The sequence below is a fragment of the Lynx canadensis genome, chromosome B2, assembly GCF_007474595.2.
Source record: "Lynx canadensis isolate LIC74 chromosome B2, mLynCan4.pri.v2, whole genome shotgun sequence".
Taxonomy (NCBI): domain Eukaryota; kingdom Metazoa; phylum Chordata; class Mammalia; order Carnivora; family Felidae; genus Lynx; species Lynx canadensis.
The window spans coordinates 139,502,891-139,522,631 of record NC_044307.1 but is presented as its reverse complement, the minus strand read 5'-3'; the positions used below and the strand labels follow the sequence as shown (position 1 = coordinate 139,522,631).

Below are 19,741 nucleotides of genomic sequence, written 5' to 3'. Positions count from 1 at the left end.
GGCCATTTGGCAAAGCTGAATTAGAACGACTGGCTGTCTCAGAGCAGTGTATGTACAGTCTGGATCACACAAGCAGAAAGTGTGCTATCTTCCACGCAGAGAAAATAGGGTTATGATTCTTGCCGAATAAAGAACAATAAAGTGGAGAAATTGAGGGATGCGAATTGCAGAAAGGTAAGGGCCATCACTTGCTGTTCATGCCTGGTCCACCTTAGAGCACTGCATCTTCTCTCACCACAAACAGGGGTGTGGGGGGGAAGGAGTCAGCTGCTGTTACTCAAGGGCTGCCATTGGAGAGACCCAGGGTGAGCTCCTGGGTCAGACTGTAGTGGACTTTGAGACTTGGCCTGGGGGCTCCTAGTGTTTCCTGTGGCCTCACCAGAGGCCTAGTGGCCCTTTCCCTACTTGATGTGGTGTCTTGGTGCTACTATCAACCTTTGAGAAGATTCCTTGAGTTTCAGCCACAAATGTCCTAGATCAGACCTAAGCACACAGCTAGATTGAATCTTAGAAGGACTTAGAAGGACTTAGAACCCTAGAAGTTCTTGGGATCTGTCACCGCCTGGAAGAGGAAGTAGGTACCATGCAGGTTTTATCTGCATCACTGTACAAGGCTGCTGTTAGGGTGTGTGTGTGTGTGTGTGTGTGTGTGTGTGTGTGTGTGTGTGTTTAGAGGGGTGTGCAAATATGTTTTGCAGGGCCCTTGCCTATATAAATAATTCGAAGAGCTGAAAGCGTGCTAGCCTAATTCTGGAAGGCCTGTGGGAGCAATCACTTATAGGTAGGGCTGGCATGATGGAATTTAAGACAATCGGGAACAGAATCAGCCCCATGGGGTTGAGTCTCTTCCAGCATCTAGTGAACCCTATGAGCTGGGGAAGGAGAGTGCCTCAAAAGGAGCAATGGGCGTAGGGTGAGATCCGTAGGGCATGGCCCACTTACCTGAGCCCTGAGGGCAGGCATGCGGGGGTGCAGACCGCAATCTTTGAAGTTTGGAGTTCTGGAGGCTCACAGAAGGGCCAGAGACCCCTCCAGTCCAGGGACACAAAGGAGTTTCGTGCCTTCCCAAGGGGGCGTGGTCAACAGCCACGTGCACCCACCTGGTGGTGCAGGTTCTTCCGGGAGGTAGAAGAGGCAGGTTGTTCAAGATGTCTTGCCGTTTGCCACCTGCTTGTTACCATAGTAAAATAGTCGATTGGGAGCAGACATTGACATGATTGGCTGACAGAGGAACTATCCTCGCTTAGAATTGTAAATTTTTCTGTCTGAGTCTTGACTGTCAGGGCTGGCAGCTTCTGTGGGAATGTAAGAATGGACAAGCGAGGGAGAGGTCTGCCAGTCTCTTCAGATGATGTATCACAGCATTTCGGTGGTGTTGAAAATAAAGTAATTTTAATCATCATAGTTTGTTTAAAAAAGCTGTGGCTCTGAAAACCATCTGTCAGTTCATCCTCAAAGTGGAGAGACGGCAGAAAAGAAATGTAACAAAACGAGTGGGAAACTTCACAATAAAAAGAGAAAAGAATGAGAGAGAAAAGAAAAAAAACTGAGGATTTTTAAAAGCATGCAGGGAATGGATTGGAATCAGAATGACAATGGAGCTTAAATTTAAAAGAAAAAATGTTTGAGATAATTTGGAAAAGGATTTTTCCTTTTTTGAATTTGCTGGACAAAGTAACAGCTCCAGCCCCTCCCCATGCCATACATCATGGTATTTGTGCTCAAAAGGGAGTCATCTTGTATTTTGCTTGCTTCTCTCCTGCTCTGCCTTAACAAGGGATCTTCTGCTAATTGGCAGAAGATAATGGATTATCTCATGCCCTATGCTTTTATATATGAGCAAAGATGAGTTTTCTCTCTTGCTTCCCATGGCAATGCTGTGACGGACTACCATGTAACAGAGGATGCTTGCTTACTGTTCTCATTGCTAGTTAAATGCCCACTTTGTTGCCACATGTATTTCATGCTTTTGGACGATGGAGACTTCTGCCTCTAAGAGTGACCAGCATTTTCTATTTCCTCTTTCGCTCTAGTTCCTGGACTAACAGTAATGCACATGGTTTGCTTATGTCCATGGACTTTCTATAAATCCATTTGTTGCTCTGCGAATATCTTGTCAAATGCGAGCATTGTCATTTTAAAGGGTAAGCATGTTGTGAATTAGTATGTGGGTTTTTAGAATTTTGGTTCAGAGTTGTCTTGCTCTGTGAGAAAAGAAAAAAGGAAGCAGCTTAGGCCACGGTTTATTTCACTTGAAAAACTGTCTTTAAATCACAATAAATTGCCTTTTCTCAAAAAGTTTTTATTTAAATTCCAGTTAGTTAACATACAATGTACTGTTAGTTTCAGGTGTACAATATAATGATTCAAGACTTCCATACAATGCCCCGTGCTCATCTAAATCGTCTTCTTTTTGAAAACCTTTAGCACAGTAGGCTCGTACTGGTTTTGCTGCACCATTCCAAAGAATATAAGGTCTAGGGGGGAAAAATCAAGGGGGCTACTTTTGGATCAGTTGAACCAATAACTACCTTTAGTGAATTTTTCTTTGCTCTTAAAAAAAAAAACCCAACCAATTATACTAGCAACTGCCTGTATAGCATTGGTTGCCATGTTGATATTCTTGGTTTATTTTCTGGTTTCAAAGTGATGTAGCACCAGAGTCCATATTTTTGACTTAACTAATTTGCTAAATAGTTTCTAAAATAAGTTGCCAGAATAAACTTGCATTTTGTGTCTAAAACAAAACAGAATGCTTCTTCACTAGCGTCTTAGTCAGCTTGGGCTTCTAGAACAAAATACATAACTGGGTAACATGTCAACAACACAGATTTATCTGTCCTAGTTCTGGAGACTGGGAGTTCAAGATCATGGTGCCATCATGGTTGGGTTCTGGTAGGAGCTTCTGGGTTGCAGACTGGCGACTCTTCTCCTTGTCTGTTCGCATGGTGGAAAGAGGGTGAACTAGCTCTCCGGCCTCTTTAACGGTCTTAATCCGATTTATGAGGACTCCACTGTCATGACCTAATCAGCTCCCAAAGGCCCCACCTCCAAACACATCACATGGGGATGAAAGGTCAACATATGAATTTGGGGGGGAGGGTTGGTGGGACACAAACATTCATTCCATGACAACCAGTATATATTAAGGACTTTTTCTTCTTTGAAATTAACTTTATTATTCATTTGGTAATGAAATGTGTTTTCCACTTTTTCAGTTACAGAACTTATCAAGAATACATTTTATTTCATTTCGCAAACGTAAAAATATATTTACGACCTTACTGTTTTGGCTGTGATGTGTTAAGGAATTGTGTTTTTAAAGAAGATAACTGTCGTCAATGTGACTGAGAAAACTATCCCCTGAAACCGTTAAACTCTGCAACAAGGCACCCAAAATGTCTCTAGGAGGGTAGGTTAGGAAGTTTAATCAACCTTGAAGAGTAAACGCTATTTTATTTGATGAAACCTGTTATCACACTTGCTCGCATCCTTTAGTTGTGTGCTAATTCCATCAGGAGGAATAGTTTTCTGTAGCTAAACCATTTCTAAGTAATTGCTCCCATTCAAGGTAATTGTTCCCATTTAGTGAGCCTGCATAAAGTCCTGCAAATTCCTCATGTGATATTTTATCTAATTCTCATGAAATCCCTGAGCTGGTTGTTAGTATTTCCCTTTCACTATTCGGGGACATTAAGTGATTTTCATAGGTTTCCACATTTAAGGAGCGGCGGAATGAAATGTTTGACCCTAACCCATGTGGGTGTGTAGTAGTAGTTTTGAAACGTGTTATTTTGGCCGTGTACCCAGAAAGTAATTTGGAAGCCTGATATATTCCCTGACACTTTACATTGTCACCTAGAATTTTCATTGTATGTTTAAATGGTTGCAAAAGATGTCACTTCTGGTGTATTATAAGTCTTGATAGTAAAAAGATTATATTTAAATATATATAAAAATATATAAAACGTTATACTTAAATATAACCTAGGCGATCTAAATAGCACAGAGATTTTATATGTTTCATTAATTGTTTTTTTAAAGTCATCTTTAGAGTTTTAATTTTACATTATTCTATTTACCCCCATGCCCCCCGAAACTCATATTTTCATTCTACTACTCCATGGATTTTTGTACAATTGTATAATTTATTTTTTGCTTCAAAAACTTTCATTGATGACATTATGCATTTCAGCAAAAAAAATACATATTTAAACTGAAATTAATTTAATTTTTTGTGTGTCATAATTCTTTAAGCCAATAAGATTTCATTTGGAGTGGGTTATATCATATTTATTAGTAGTATATAATTTGACAACATGAATATGCTATTTTGACAAATAATGATTAATACAAGAGGTACATGTTTTTATTGAAAATGAACTATTTAATGAGATAGATGAGGCTTTTCCTCTAATTATGGAACTACTTCTAGGTAAATATTATTTATTGCTAGAATGAGAGAGAGTTCAGAGCAAATTTTAATCCTATTGTTGGTTTTTATATATGTAAGCACTTAAAACTGTTTGTCACCTAAATAAATAGATGGAAATAAAGCACTTTTGAATTCTTTCCAAGTATATGCCAAGTATGTGTGAGCTATCACAACTCCTTTTAAAAATTAACAAACCATTAAAATAGATTTTCCTTTAATTTTGTTGACAGCAAAGAACTATATACCTCTTGATTTATGAAAGTTATTTGTTGTCTTGTCATTGGGTTCTTATACATTTTTAAGTCCTGGGAATTATACAAAAATCCTTTAGCAAAAAAACTCTTTTGTGAAGACATATCAAAAAACTCCTTCTTCCTTTTAACTCTTTTAACATATGGGCACCTTGCTTAAACTAATATTCTCATGAAGGGTTGGGAATAAGGCAAAATTATTACTTTCAAAACACTTTTGTCAGTGTCATTCTTATTTTTCATAAACTCCTTTGTGTGCTTTATAAGTATTTTTATCAAAATCTTGGACCTATATATTCAGTGTGTCAATATATAGATAACATGTGTGCTGTAACAAGGTTAGCTGAGCTGGTTCTCTTTGTCGAAACAATAAGCAAATGTGTTTACGTTAGTCTCCGTGACTACCATTTCACTTCTTTAATTCTTCTTATGGCCATGTGCTTTGTTACGGAAGAGGAGAAGCCAGAGTTGGGCTTAAATTGTTTTGATGATTCTTCTGTCCCAAATTATCTTTGAATAATTTTGGTGAAATTTTAGATTTCATATATGTTCACTATTTTAAGAAGTGCTGAAACTCTAAAATTATTAAGTAAACTGTTTACTTAATATACATAGCCTCTACAATGGCACGTCCATGCCTAGGTCTCCCCACTTATTCCTCCCTGCCCCCACCCCTGAGCACATATTGTTTCTACCCATCAGCTCTTTGAATTAGGGAAGTCTGACATCAACACAGTGTCATCACCACATCTTGCAGATTGGGAAGGATAATTCTAGTGGGATATTCCTGACCGCACCATTCCCCTAAACAAACAAACAAACAAAATTAGAATTTATAGGTTTTCCTTATGGAAACTCATCCAAAGTTGAGTACTTTTATTGTTTGTGTTTTTAATTCATTTACTCCCCAAATGTCTATTGAATCCCTGTGTGTACTAAGACTAGGGATACAGCAGTAAACAAGTGAACAAGAGAAGATATAGTGCCTGTCCTTCGGTCAGTTATACTATAGTGGGGAGTCAGATGTTAAAGAACCAATTGTAACATTAATAATTCAGTACAATTATGAGAACTTCTGTGTCTAAAAGATAACGTGCTGGGCGCCTAGGTGGCTCAGCCAGTTAAGCGTCTAACTTCGACTCAGGTCATGATTTCATGGTTTGTGAGTTTGAGCCCCACGTCAGGCTCCCTGCTGTCAGCGCAGAGCCTGCCTCGGATCCTCTGTCTCCCTCCCTTTGCTCCTCCCACCCTGTCTGTTTCTCTCTAAAAAAAAAAAAAAACGTAAAAAAAATATTAAAAAATTAAAAAAAAAAAGATAACATGCCAGGAGAGAATGCAAAAGGGGATTGATCTCTCAGAGGAACTGGGGAAAGCTTTCTTGACTAAATGACCTTTGGTCTACAGGCTTAAATGGTACGTATAGGTAAAGATTAAATGGTAGGTATAAACCATCTTGGGTGCGGGCTGTGGAAGAGCATGCATAAAGCTCCTGAGATTAGTAGAAACATGTTTAAGGAATTAAAAAAAAAAGCTAGTGAGTCAGGAAAGAAAGAGACATGGAAATGATCCAAGATGGGACTGGAGAGGAGGCAGAGGCCAGGCAAAGCCTTCCTTGTAGATTTTCATGATATTGGTCTTTACCTCATGTTTCAATGGCCATGGTAGAGATTTAAGGAGAGAGAGGATAGTTAAACGTGCATTGAAAAAACCTCACTCTGGGTAAGAAGTAAAGCTAGGACATGAGCTGGGATGTTTCTGCGATGGTTCAGGAAAGAGGTGCCTTTGACTATGGTGGTTGCAATGGGTGTAGACAGAACACACCCAAGAGACTGTTAGGAGTTTAAGGAATACAATATGTATAAGAGACATATTCTGCGCGATCAAAGGAAGGCTTAACATCAGTGTCAACAAACCCCAATGCTCAGTGGAAGAATCAGTGCTGAATTTTTCTCTCTGTCTTCTATCCTCTTCTGTCAGTTCTGCTTATTTTGCTATTAGAAATCTGGCCGAGTGAAGACATTCAGAATTCCACTGAAATAATAAGGTTTTCTGATGGTGTGATCTATTAGTTAAAAAAAACATTTTGACAACTCTTGCCTAAGCTGTGTGCTTCCCTGGGATAGGCTCAAGGGCATGAAGATGTATGGGTCTTGCCTCTACCTTTGATATTCTCATTGTCCAATCAGGTAGACCTGCCCACAGCATCGTGGTATGTAAAATGCCATGGCTATTGAAGGGTTAATTATGAACACTGTCCTGTTGGGGGGAGCGAAGGTTAAGAGAATTTAAGAGAGCAGACTGTGGAGCCTGGGTTTGAATCTGGAAATATCCGGATTCTAAGTTTCCAAGTTGCCTCTTCTGAGACATGGGAGTAATAATAGTGGATTATTCATAGGTGATTGTAACAATCAGATGGCATGAGACATGAAAATCATCAACTGGTAGAGGATGTAGTAATGGCTTAATAAATACAACAAAGGTAGCCATTATGTTATTCCAGGGGAGGGGCTGGTGATCCCTCTGAATCAGGAAAGTTTACACAGCAATGCTTTACATCATATTTAAAGGGTATATATAGTTGACCTTTAATAAGTGTGTGCTTAAGGCATAAATATGTTTTATGATGGTAGAAGAATTTATTGAATATTTTTAACATGTCAGGTACTGCTATGAGTATTATAACGATACTTTCTCACTTCATTTTTGTCTGACCCTAAGAAAGAAATACTACTACAATGCCCAGTCATTTGCATATTTATAATATCAGTCATTTGCCCAATATCACACAGTAAATTGGCAAACTGAGATTTAAATCCAGTCCAGACCATTCCAAAGCTCTGCTCTTAACTTCTACAAGTTTACAACCTTCATTGTCTAAAAGTGCTGCTGAATGTAAACCAGCTTTTGCTTATTATGTATTTGCTCAATCAACGGATATTAAAAATACATTGCTATAAAGAGCCAATAAAATATTTATAGCGTTTTATCCGAACACTTTTGTTTTATAAATAAATACTTATGGTAGGAAATAAACACATCGGGGAGCAAACAATACATTATGTGGTTATTCCGGTTCTCATAGATGATTACTGCACACATTCTGCTACAAATATCTTCAGACTTTCCCCCCCAATGCACTGATGTATGAGATGTATGTATATAAACCTGTATTTTCATGATAAAAAATGAATGATAACCTATTTTTTTCAGTAAGAATACATTATAAAACTCTTTGCATGTTTAGGACGGTAGTATATAGCATGGTTGATAGCAAATAGCGACGACTCCGCAAATGTTGGTGGTCGCTGATCGTCATCGCCGTCATCTCGGAAAACCACCCTCCAGCGAGGCTGTAATCATTTGACATTCCAACAACACGAAATTATTCTTTGCAGCACGCCTTCACCAAATGTGGCTTCTACCACTTAATTTGTGTGTGTGTACTAAGCTTGAAGAGTAAAGATGGAATCATGTTGTTTCATTTTGCACTTTTATTGCTAATGAGGTTAAACATCAGTCATTTGTATTTTTATTTTTTGAATTTTCTTCACTTGTTATTCTATTAGTTTGCTTATGATTTTCCTATCGGTATTTAAGAACTCTTTATAATGATGATTTTTAAAAAGTTTTTATTTCAATTGCAGTTAACATACAGTGTTATAGGGGCGCCTGGGGGGCTTGGTCGGTTAAGCGTTCGACTTCGGCTCAGGTCATGATCTCACGGTCCGTGAGTTCGAGCCCTGCGTCGGGCTCTGTGCTGACGCTCAGAGCCTGGAGCCTGCTTCCGATTCTGTGTCTCCCTCTCTCTCTGACCCTCCCCCGTTCATGCTCTGTCTCTCTCTGTCTCAAAAATAAATAAACGTTTAAAAAAATTTAGAAAAAAAACCCCAAAACATACAGTGTTATATTAGTTTTAGGTGTACAATATAGTGATTCTATACTTCCATACAACACCCTGTGCTCATCACAGCGAGTGCAATCCTTAATCCCCACCACCTATTTCACCCACCCTTCACCCTTCACCTCTCTCTACTCTCCTAACCATCAATTTGTTCTCTATAGTTAAGAATCTGTTTCTTGGTCTGCCTCCCTCTATTTTTTCCCTTTGCTTGTTTGTTTTGTTTCTTAAATTCCACTGATGAGTGAAATCATTGGATATTTGTTTTTCTCTGACTTAGTTTGCTTTGCATATTACTCTTTAGCTCCTTCCACATTGTTGCAAATGGCAAGATTTCATTCTTTTTTTTATGGCTGAGTGGTTTCCCATTGTATACATACACCACCTCTTTGTTATCCATTCATCAGTCGATGGACACTTGGTCTGTTTCCATAAATTGGCTGTTGCAGGAAATGCTGCTGTAAACAGCAGGGTGCGTGTATCCCTCTGAATCAGTATTTTTGTATTGTTTGGGTAAATACCTAGTAGTGCGGTTGCTGAATTGTAGGGCAGTTCTGTTTTTATCTTTTTGAGGAAACCCCTCCATACTGTTTTCCACAGTGGCTGCACCAGTTTGCATTCCCACCAAGAATGCAGGAGGGTTCCCCTTTCTCCACATCCTCACCAACACCTGTTGTTTGTTGTGTTGTTGATTTTAGCCATTCTGACAGACGTGAGGTGACATAGTTTTGGGTAGCTTTTTTTTTTCTTCGTTTGTAGTTTTGATTTGCATTTCCCCGATGCCAGTGAGGTTGAGCATCTTGTCATGTGTCTGTTGTCCTAAGTATGTCTTCTTTGGATAAATGGCTACTTAGGTCTTCCACCCATTTTTTAATTGATTATTATGTATTAAGTATATATTGCAGATATTATCAGCAGCTTGTGTTTTTATTTAGGTTTTAGTCTATTTTTTTAAATAAATAAAAATTAAGTAATTAAATTTGCCAGTCATTTTTACTGTGGTTTTTTTTCATTTGGCATTTTCCAAATAAATGTTTTATTCATATCTACGTAATATAGATATGGTGTTTTTGACATTAAAAAGGGATATGCATTCTTTGAGATTTGGGAACCATGGTGTAAGGCATAAAGTCATGCAGATTATGAGTCTGTATCTCTGGTGGTAAGGAGAAAGAGATTGAAAGGCTCTCTGTTTTGGAAGAGTTTCAGTGGCTGGAGTATGTTTAGTAAGTTTCTTGCTGATCAAAGTCTGAAAATATGGGTTTTCTTTCTTTTTGTTTTCATCCACTTTTCTTGAAACCACAGAGCATGTTGTCTTTCAGGTCATCCACTACAAAGTGTAATACATCAAAAGCAGCTCATCTTCATACTAAAGTTGGGATTTCGGAGGCACAGGGATTAGTTACATTTTTGAAATTGTTTAGTGAATATAATCAGAATAGTATTCGATCAAATATTTCCCCATCTTACACTGTGTTGCTCATCATAAAGAGGAAAATATTTTCATTTTTCAGATATTTGTTTATATACAACACAATATTAAGTATGTAAGTAACATGCATGTCTTGCTGTAGATGTGAAAGGATACTGACCCATGTACAAATAAACTTCTGGTTTATTTTACGAACTTGGTTTTAAATGTTGACGTATAGCTCTGTGTTAAAAGGCCATTGAGTTAATTGCTTTTATTGTGAAATTCATCAGTCAAATTAGAAATGCCTCCCCCTGTATCAAAGAGATAATATCCTTTTTGTTTTTAATTTTTTAAATGTTTACTCATTTTCTTGATAGAGAGAGTGAGAGCAGGGGAGGGGCAGAGAGAGAGACACACATGCACAGAATCCAAAACAGGCTCCAAGCTCTGAGCTGTCTGCACAGAGCCTGAAGCGCGGGGCTCCAACCCACGAACTGCGAGATTATGACCTCAGTCGAAGTCGGACGCTTAACTGACTGAGCCACCAGGTGCCCCGAGATAATATGCTTTTATGAACACTTTAATCCCATATTTAACTGAGACTCTTTTTTTTCTCTTCTAGCTTTTGTTTCTACCAATTTGACATCATACATGGCTACTGATGGCAATGCTCTTGTGAGTACCGTTCGGGACACTGCAGACTTAAATACTGTCAGTTTGATGAAGGAGTAAAAAATAAACAAATTGATCTTCAGTTTGGCTAGCTAGTGACTGTCCTCCATTTCATTAGCCACGAGGGGATTAAATGATCCTTTTGTTAGGTTTCAGGGGGTTTCTTATGATCACCAAGCATTTAAGACTGCTAGCTATTTGCTTTTAAAGATCAAAAACATAACCATGATTTTAATATACGATACATAAATTGCCTCTGTGTTTTAGGTCAACTATGGTAATAGCACAACCTCTCATGCAACGTCTATGGGAAAAATTCTGCTAATTATTATGCTGAAGTTTTAGGCTTTTTTGAAAATACTTTTACAGCTATAAATTTGCCTATTTAGGTAAATCCACTGAGCAAGTATGTTATCTCTATTAGACAAGGACACTTAGCAGAGAAAATTAAATAGTTGATAAAATTAACATGATATTTCTAATAGGAGGGGTGTGGGGTAGTGTGGGACTGTATAGTGTGTATCTTTTGGCAAATCTAATGACTTCATGATGGATGCATAGGATAGTTTTCGGAGTAGAGCCAAAAGCAGAACCAGAAATGGGGTATTGAGAGAATACAGTATAGACTTCCTGCAAAATAGGGGGCATGGACCATAATTTCCTGATGCAAATTAGGAAATGGATGTCAAGGCAGGTTGTAGGAATCGTGATGGAGAAATGGAATGAACTAGAAAGCTCCTGGAAGGGACACCTTACTAAAAAGCAAGGCAGCTGATTAATTCTCTGCTTTGTTAACAATTTCCTATTCCAGAAATAGAGAAAGCAATGAGAGCACTTTAATTCTGATGCTAATTCTAAATGAGAAGGAAAAGCTTGCTAGTGATGAAAATGGTGGAAACTTTGGGAGACAGGACTGCAGAAAACTAAAAATGAAAACACAAATTATAGTTCATTATTTACCCTGGGAAATTTGCCATCTAAAACTTGCGGAAAAGGCAAATGTGATCCCTTGGACACAAACGAGTAGGTGTTGTTTGATCATAGAAATGTGAATAATCATGATGAAGATAAAGAAGGGGAACACCTAAGAGAATAAATGAGGCCGCAGTGGGAAACTTGGCCAAGATTAAATATGAAGGCATATGTATAGGGTGTTCAAGGAAGGTCCTGTGGTCAAGGGCAAAAGACAGGCATCATAGATTTGTAAAATAGTCAGGAACACTAAAGCTTAGAGTTCCCAGCGTTTATAAAAATTTTTAAAAAGAAAAAGTGCATATGATGATAAGGACATGTTATACAGAGCAAAGAAATGCAAAGGAAGAACTGGAATTGTTAGATCCTTGAGAAAAGTAATGGAGGGTTTGATTTTTTTTTACATTATTTCCCTTTTCTACTGAAAGAATGTAGTGTTCCAACTGGAAGGAGTTGATCTTATATATTTAAGAAGAAATGGAAACTAAGATAGTTAGAGAGCAGTTAAGCACTTTAAGAAATTCATTCACTCATTCAAACATTCATTTAAAGTTTACTGATTACCTGTCCTGACTCTATCATTTATCACCCACTGTACTAGGTAGGAACTGGAGATTTAAGTATGACCTGAAACATGTTTAAATCTCCACATCTTAAGTAAAGTATAACCCTGGCTATTGGTGCACACTGAAGATTTGATTACCAAAGGACTAACCTACCACCCACACAATCCGCAATTGACAGCCAGCACCGCTGCAATATGTAACCTGCTTCCCCTTGGGCCCGGGAGCAGGTGGATTCCACCCTCATTGGTGGAAACTCTGGCTATTTATGGGTCTTTCTCATTTCATGAGCCATCCTCCACTCCCAGACTTAATCAGCTCAGCTCTCCTCGTGTGCCTATTTACCTGTTATTTTTATCTCGCGGCCATCAGTGTCTAGGTCGTTCGGCTAAACATCTCTCTTAAGCATTTCTTCCAGTTGCTTTTCAGTGGTTACCCTACTTTATATTTCCATTCAGAAAATTAGTTCAATTTTCTGCTGTCATTTGTTCTCTAAATAAAATGTAGCACAGGAGACCTATTTTTATGCTAGGTAGTTTCAGTAGGCTTGACACATTTGACCTAATCACATCCCGAATCACACTTCATTTCCACTAACCTAACGTTTATTGAGCTATATGTGCTGAGCCTTCTGTTTGGTGCTTATGATGGGGAACTTACCATCAGCAGGGGTGAAGGCCAGTACTCTTAAGGCACTTTTGTTGATCGTGACCTGATAGTTGCTGAGGTTGGCATGGTAAATTGTGCCAATAAAACTGCCCAAGAAACTAGATTCCGAGCATCTGAGATTTTATTATGTGTGTGGTAGAATAGCGTTTTTTCTGGTTAAGCTGAGTTGTTCATTATCTGATAGTAGCCTTTTCTCTCCTCTGAAAAAAACAGAATTTTTAGAGCTAAAGCTTCCCAGAGAACCAAAGGTATTCACTCAACAAGTTCCATTGGTTTCACCTTCTTGGTATTTCTTTGTCTTCACGGCACAACACTGCCCTTCCCTATCCCTGCTGGGATCCTTGCCTCTGCACCTGCACCCCCCCCCCAACCTCCCTTGCCCCTCCAACCCACCTGCCATGCAACAGACTGAGTGAACTTTCTTAAACGCAAATAACATGGTGTCCTTGCCTGCTGACATCTGTTCAGCGGCTTCCCATTGACTTTTGGGTAAACCTCATACTTTCAAATGTAACTTACAAGGTTCTGTGTGATGTTGGCTTTACTACTCAGTGTGGTTATTCCCCAACACTCTGTGGTGGGTGCCTTCTGGTTCACACCTGCATTCCTGTATTAGAGCCTTTCATGCTCAGGCCTTCATCCTTGGGACCTTTGTTTTTATCAACCCACGGGGTGCTTCCCCTGACTCCCCTGACTCCCTGATCCTGGGTAATGGCACTTCCATATGGACCTCATTATCCTTGTTCAATTCTTTCTTTTCTGCATTTGACTGGAAGCTGTGTAAGAGCTTGCTTGCCTCTGAATCTTGGGTCCTTGGCCCGGAGTAATTGTGCAAGAACTGGGGGTTGAATAAACAAAAGCCACAACTGACCAAATCGTGGCCTGAAATAAAGAATTAGCATAATCATCTCTAGGATCTGGGTCATAGCTTGTTGGGAAATCTGCAACATAATCATTAGATTTGGTACGATCCCTAAACATTTCTAAGAATCCACTTGTGTAGTCCTCCATATTTATAAGGCTTTCCATGCGTCATGCTGTGGTGATAACACAGTATTATACACTAAATGAGTATTGCTTATTTTTCTGATATGACTAGTTTCTCACTAAGATAAAGAAAGAGATGAATAAGCAAACAAACAAATCACAACTAGCATACACGAATCTTAAAGGCTTGATTAAGAAAGTTCTCTGTTCTCAGATTTTAGTAACAATGTTGTAGCTAAGAAAGGAAAACAGCCTTACCTTGAAGACAACAAGGGTTAGAGGGAATGCTACACATCATCTCTTGTATCATCATATTTAGTTCTTTCACCTAAAGCTTCTGAGAATTCTTACTTTCAGGGATGGCTCTTGTGGGCAGGAAATGGTCAGATTCATCTTAGATAAGAACCTTATTACAGTGGTTTCCCAAGAATTCTTTTAAATAAAATTGTTTTATTAAATATTGCCTAAATGTCAAGTGAAAACTTGTTCCTGAAACAGAAAACTCTGCATATGAATCATGGCAACTTTGCTCAGTTTTCATGCTCCATGAGGACAGCAGGCTCATTGAATGGGAAGGGACATTTACTTCTGGTGCCGTGGCTGGGTTCATCTGCTGCTTCCTGGACTGTCATCTGTGGGATGATTTGTCTAACAGCAAACCGGTATTTGTTGTGTTTACTTCACAATAAAGCTCTGCATTCATCACTTACGGAACACTTGTTGCCTGGGTGTTCTGTGTGTGGTGAACAGTCTAGACATGATTCTGGTCCCCATGGGGAACTGCCTGCCCCTCACTTGAACTCTGTGCTCATCGTGTGTGCCTCAGGGCTGGGGTGATATTCGGGGATGAAGTGAGGAATTTAGTTTTCACATTTTTGATTTACTAAAAAGAGCTCACATTTTGGCAGCTTGTTCATTTAGGCCACATGAACATAACTCCGTTAAGCCAACGCTGCTGTGCACAGGCGTTGTGCACAGATCAAACTTGGGAGGCTGTTTCACATATTTGCTGTTCCAAGTAGGACTTCCGGTGGAACAGTGCCTGACAGCTGTCTGGGGAGCAGATTACCGGGTAGGGTCTTGTTAACTACCACTGGAAAACTTCTGTCCCCCTTTCCAGTGCTCTTCTTTTGTCCCCTGCATTCTTATTTCTTTGGTTTCAGATTCTTACTATTTGTAGGACATGGTTAAAACAGGATGCTGGAGAAAGCTGCGATAGTTTTTGAGGAAACGGTATTTTAGATAAAAGTAGAGATTTGTTGAGCACAAGGTTATTTTACCTTCAAAGAAATAGCAAGGGTCAACACTTCAGGTGGGTTCAAATTTAGTGTCAGTTAATACCAGAAACTTTTCTCTATGCATGTGCTGCTTTGGGGGTAAGAAAGGTATTGGGGCAATCTTCATGTTGCTTAACTGTGCTGATGTTATTTAGTGGGGGCATTTCTCAGCTCTGCGTAATCAAGCCGTAGATGGCTTTCCAGGTATTTGTTAAATCTCCACATGTGCCAGGACTACTAGTAAGGCATCATGTGAAGTACAAATTGACATAGGACATAGTCAGTCTTTTGGCAAATATTTATTGAGTGTCCTTTCTGTGTCAGGCATTGGGCTAGGTGCTAGATTTTGAAGTCATGACATGATCAAGAACATCAATTATGTCTTGAAGTCTTGGCCAATCATTGAGTCTGTGGAGAGTTATAGTCATTCGAGCACGAGCTGATAAGAGATAAGAAAACTTGAAGAATCAAATGAAGAGGGGTAATGATTGAATAAACATGTGAACTAGAGGAAAGGCCTGAGAGTACTCACAGGTTCTGAGTTGGACCATCTGGTGGATAGGGTTACCATCATGTATGCACCACACAGATATATAAACATAAATTATAATATCTGTTGCCGAGCCATCAGCAAAGTATGGTGGGATATAGAAGACAGAATAGGCCAAGTAACATAGAGTTAAACAATAGGCTTAGGAGTCCTACTGGCTTGGGGTCCAGTCTTGGCTCTGCTTCTCGTTATGTGTGATCTAAGGAGACGTTACTTAACTTCACCGAGATCAAGTTCCTCATTTGTGGAAAGGAAGATAAAAATAGTACCTATCATGAGGATTTTGGGGAGATAATATGAGGCAATTATTACAGTGACTACAATAAATATCACTGCATGAATGTAAGACTATCATAGGAGCTAACTGCCTTCTAAAGTCAGAGAACACTTCATGGACGAGGTGGCATTTGACTTGGGTCAGAAAGATGAGTAAGCATTAACCAGATGAAAAATGGAGTAGGGAATAAAGTATTCAAAAGTATGGAGTTGTCAAAATACTTGAAATTTCTGCATAATAGAATAAAGTTTAAGGTGCCAGGAAAGGAAATGAATAGATGTCTTGGTGGCATAGTGAGGCTACTATGAAAAGGGAATTTCTTGTCCCTCAAACTGTGATTTCAAGATAGAATCTTATCAATGAAATCACTGGTTTCCTTTCAGTAATGGTCCTGTGTGTTCACACTCTGATACTATACTATGTTGTAAACATAGAACAATGCTAGACAAAGAGAAATAGGGAAAACCAAAAAAGTGAAGATAGGTTAAAAATACAGTAATAGCTCTGAGGATCAGAAATGAAAAGCAGCGAGCAAGACTGAAGCTATGGGACTAATGGGTACCTTGTCCGGAGGGAGAAAGTAGTTTGGCTACTGGACCAGTTTAAGAGGATTAAAAACTGCTCCTAAATATGATGAGAGCTACATTCATTTCTTGGTGACACCAAACAGGGGCTCCCTGACTTGTGAAAGGTGCTAAAGATGAAAAGAAAACAATCGTCAAACCACTGCCTGGGCTTAGGCAATTAACTCCCTAAAGGTTAGGGAGTGGGAGACAGGAACACAGCCCCAAAATCAGACACTGAACCTAGTCACCAGCTAGATTAGTGACTGGGTATGCAAGATTCATTATGATCACCTCAATACATGATTGTAGGACTGATTCTACACCCAGTAGAGGCAATCAGCAAACTGATAAGAAGGGAGCCATGGGCACAATAGGGGAAGGGGAGAAGGAGAGAAAGAGAGAGAGAGAGAGAGAGAAGAGAAGAGAAGAGAAGAGAAAAGAGAATGGATAAACAAAACCTCTCTACTCATATTCTGTAAACTTAAATTACAAAATAGATTTTTAAAATGCCAAGAAAGATAGACTATACAATAAAAATTCAAGGGAGACTTTATTTTACATGAAATCAATTTTTAAAAGCCTGACAGAAAAATTTAAGTACGAAACTCAAAATATCTTTGAAAATTTTTTGAAAGATTATCAGCCACGAATAAAAAAATATGAAAACTAAGTGGGTTTTAAACATATCTAGAAGTATTAGAAGTGAAAATATATTCTTTGAAATAGAATGTGCAGCAAATGGTATTAACTCAACATTGGATCCTTTCAAAAAGAATATTGGCAAATTAAAAAACATACAGAACATATGTGGTACTGAGAGAGAAACAGATTAAATATTAAGAAAAAGAAACTATATATTTGATAGTAGTGGCAAAAGAGGAGAATGAAAAGAAATGTAGGAAAGCATTATTGAATATCTCTGCTAATTTTCCATGCTTAAAAAAGGATACAAATGCTGTTATCAAAAGTTCACTCTAGGGGCGCGTGGGTGGCTCAGTCGGTTAAGCGGCCGACTTCAGCTCAGGTCACGATCTCGCGGTCCGTGAGTTCGAGCCCCGCGTCGGACTCTGGTCTGATGGCTCAGAGCCTGGAGCCTGCTTCTGATTCTGTGTCTCCCTCTCTCTCTGCCCCTCCCCCGTTCATGCTCTGTCTCTCTCTGTCTCAAAAATAAATAAAACGTTTAAAAAAAAGAAAAGTTCACTCTAAGGATTGAGCAGTATAAAAAAGAATAAGTCCATAACCAGATACACTGTAATAAACTACAGAATATCAAGGATGATAATTATGTCTTAAAAGAGTGAAAAGATCACATACAAAGAATTACAGACTGATAGCAATTTCATCAATACAATAAATGACAGACAAATGATTAAACGCTCCAAAGTGCCAGGTGAAAAGAATTGTATACTCAGCTAAACTATCATTCAATTTTGATGGCAAAATAAAGACATTCCTGTTTAGATAAACATTCAGAATTTACTACCTGTAAATCCTCCTTAAATGGACTGTTAGAGGAGGTACTCCAGGAAAAAGAAAAGTGAACCCAACAGACAGATATTTGATAAAGGAAACAAAGGTGATCACAGAAATTGATAACATATGGCACTAAATTTAATTGTCTATTGATGAGTAATGATGGTAATAATAACATTTTAACAGAAAAATAAAAATCTAGAATATAGTACCAAGAGAGAAGGCATCGAAGCAGGAGTTAAAATGTGCTGAATTGGGGCGCCTGGGTGGCTCAGTCGGTTAAGTGTCCAACTTCGGCTCAGGTCAGGATCTCGCGGTATGTGAGTTCGAGCCCCGCGTCAGGCTCTGTGCTGACTGCTCAGAGCCTGGAGCCTGTTTCAGATTCTGTGTCTCCCTCTCTCTCTGACCCTCCCCCATTCATGCTCTGTCTCTCTCTGTCTCAAAAATAAATAAATGTTAAAAAAAATTTTAAATGTGCTGAATTATGTGACATATTCATGATGAATTTAGAAATACTAAACTAAAATAGTAAATTGAGCATCAGAGGAATACCATGTAAGGAAATGGAAGAAAGGGAGAAAATAAAATGCCTATCAAGAGGCATATATAATCATATTAAAAAAATAAAAATCTGATTATAGGATGTTTATAAAAGAAATAGAAAAAGTAAACAAAAACCGTACACACAGAAATACCACACAGAAAGATTGAAAATAATAGAAATACTAATAAAGTTATAGCTCCAGCAACAAAATTTACATAGGGATGGGAGATATTTGGAAAACAAAATTAGCAACTTTGAGGTTTACATTGAATGCTTACAAAACTTGACTATGTAGCAAGTCACAAATAAATGTTAGCATATTTCAAGAAATTGATACCATAAAGATTGTGTTTTCTGAACAGAAAGCAATGACATTAGGACTCAAAAAGAAAAAGATTAGTAGAAAGTTCTCATAAGTTAGGAAACTTACAAGTACATTCTAGAATATCTCACTAGGTGGAGAGAACTGACTTAGAATTGAAAACCAGGGAGATTCAGGTAGAATTTAGATGTAAATTTATAGCTCTAAATATATTATTAAAAGCAAAGAATGATAATAAATGAGAAATCACCTGCAGGAATTAGAACAAGAATAACACAGTAAATATAAAGAAATTTAAAGATATAGGGATAATAAATTAAGAGCAGAAACTAGGGGAATAGTTTTAAAAAAAAGAAGCAAGTGGAAGGATTTCTGAAATTCTGAAATAGGACCCCAAAATATACTCTAGATTGCAGAGAACTGAACATATATTGCAGGAGATTCTAAGTAGTATTCTTGAAAGCAATTTGGAATATATCCAAAAAGTTAAAGAATATTCATATTATAACTCATGGAGTATATGTTTCTTCCTTCTTTTCTTTGTTACTTTTTATTATTTTTAAAGGAATAGAATACAAATACAGTCGTGTTTTCCTATTGACGCCTTCCTTTTTCCATTTCCCTCTCATTCACCCCAAGTTACATTGTGATGTTTATCATTCCCATGCAGCTTTAGTATTTACACGCAATATTTAACAATCTTATAAACAATAGCATTATTACAGGCATTTAATTTTCAACATGGCGTTTTTGAGATTTGTTTTGCCCAGGTAGCGCTAGTTCTGACAGACCATGGCACTAAAGGAAAAGGACGCTGTTTATCCACCCACATACGAAACACATAAGCATTCTACAGTTGTGTATTACCAGT

The 19,741-nt window shown here is 38.3% G+C and overlaps 1 protein-coding gene across 11 annotated transcripts in view; it reads left to right on the top strand.

Moving 5' to 3' along the window:
• Window positions 1-19,741, top strand: part of IPCEF1 (interaction protein for cytohesin exchange factors 1) — a 178,748-nt gene that overhangs the window by 80,742 nt on the left and 78,265 nt on the right. For all 11 annotated transcript variants that reach the window (XM_030316629.2, XM_030316628.2, XM_030316630.2 and 8 more), the window contains one exon: window positions 10,621-10,673. In XM_030316629.2, the coding sequence (XP_030172489.1) occupies window positions 10,621-10,673 (53 nt within the window). The remainder of the gene's footprint in view (window positions 1-10,620; window positions 10,674-19,741) is intronic.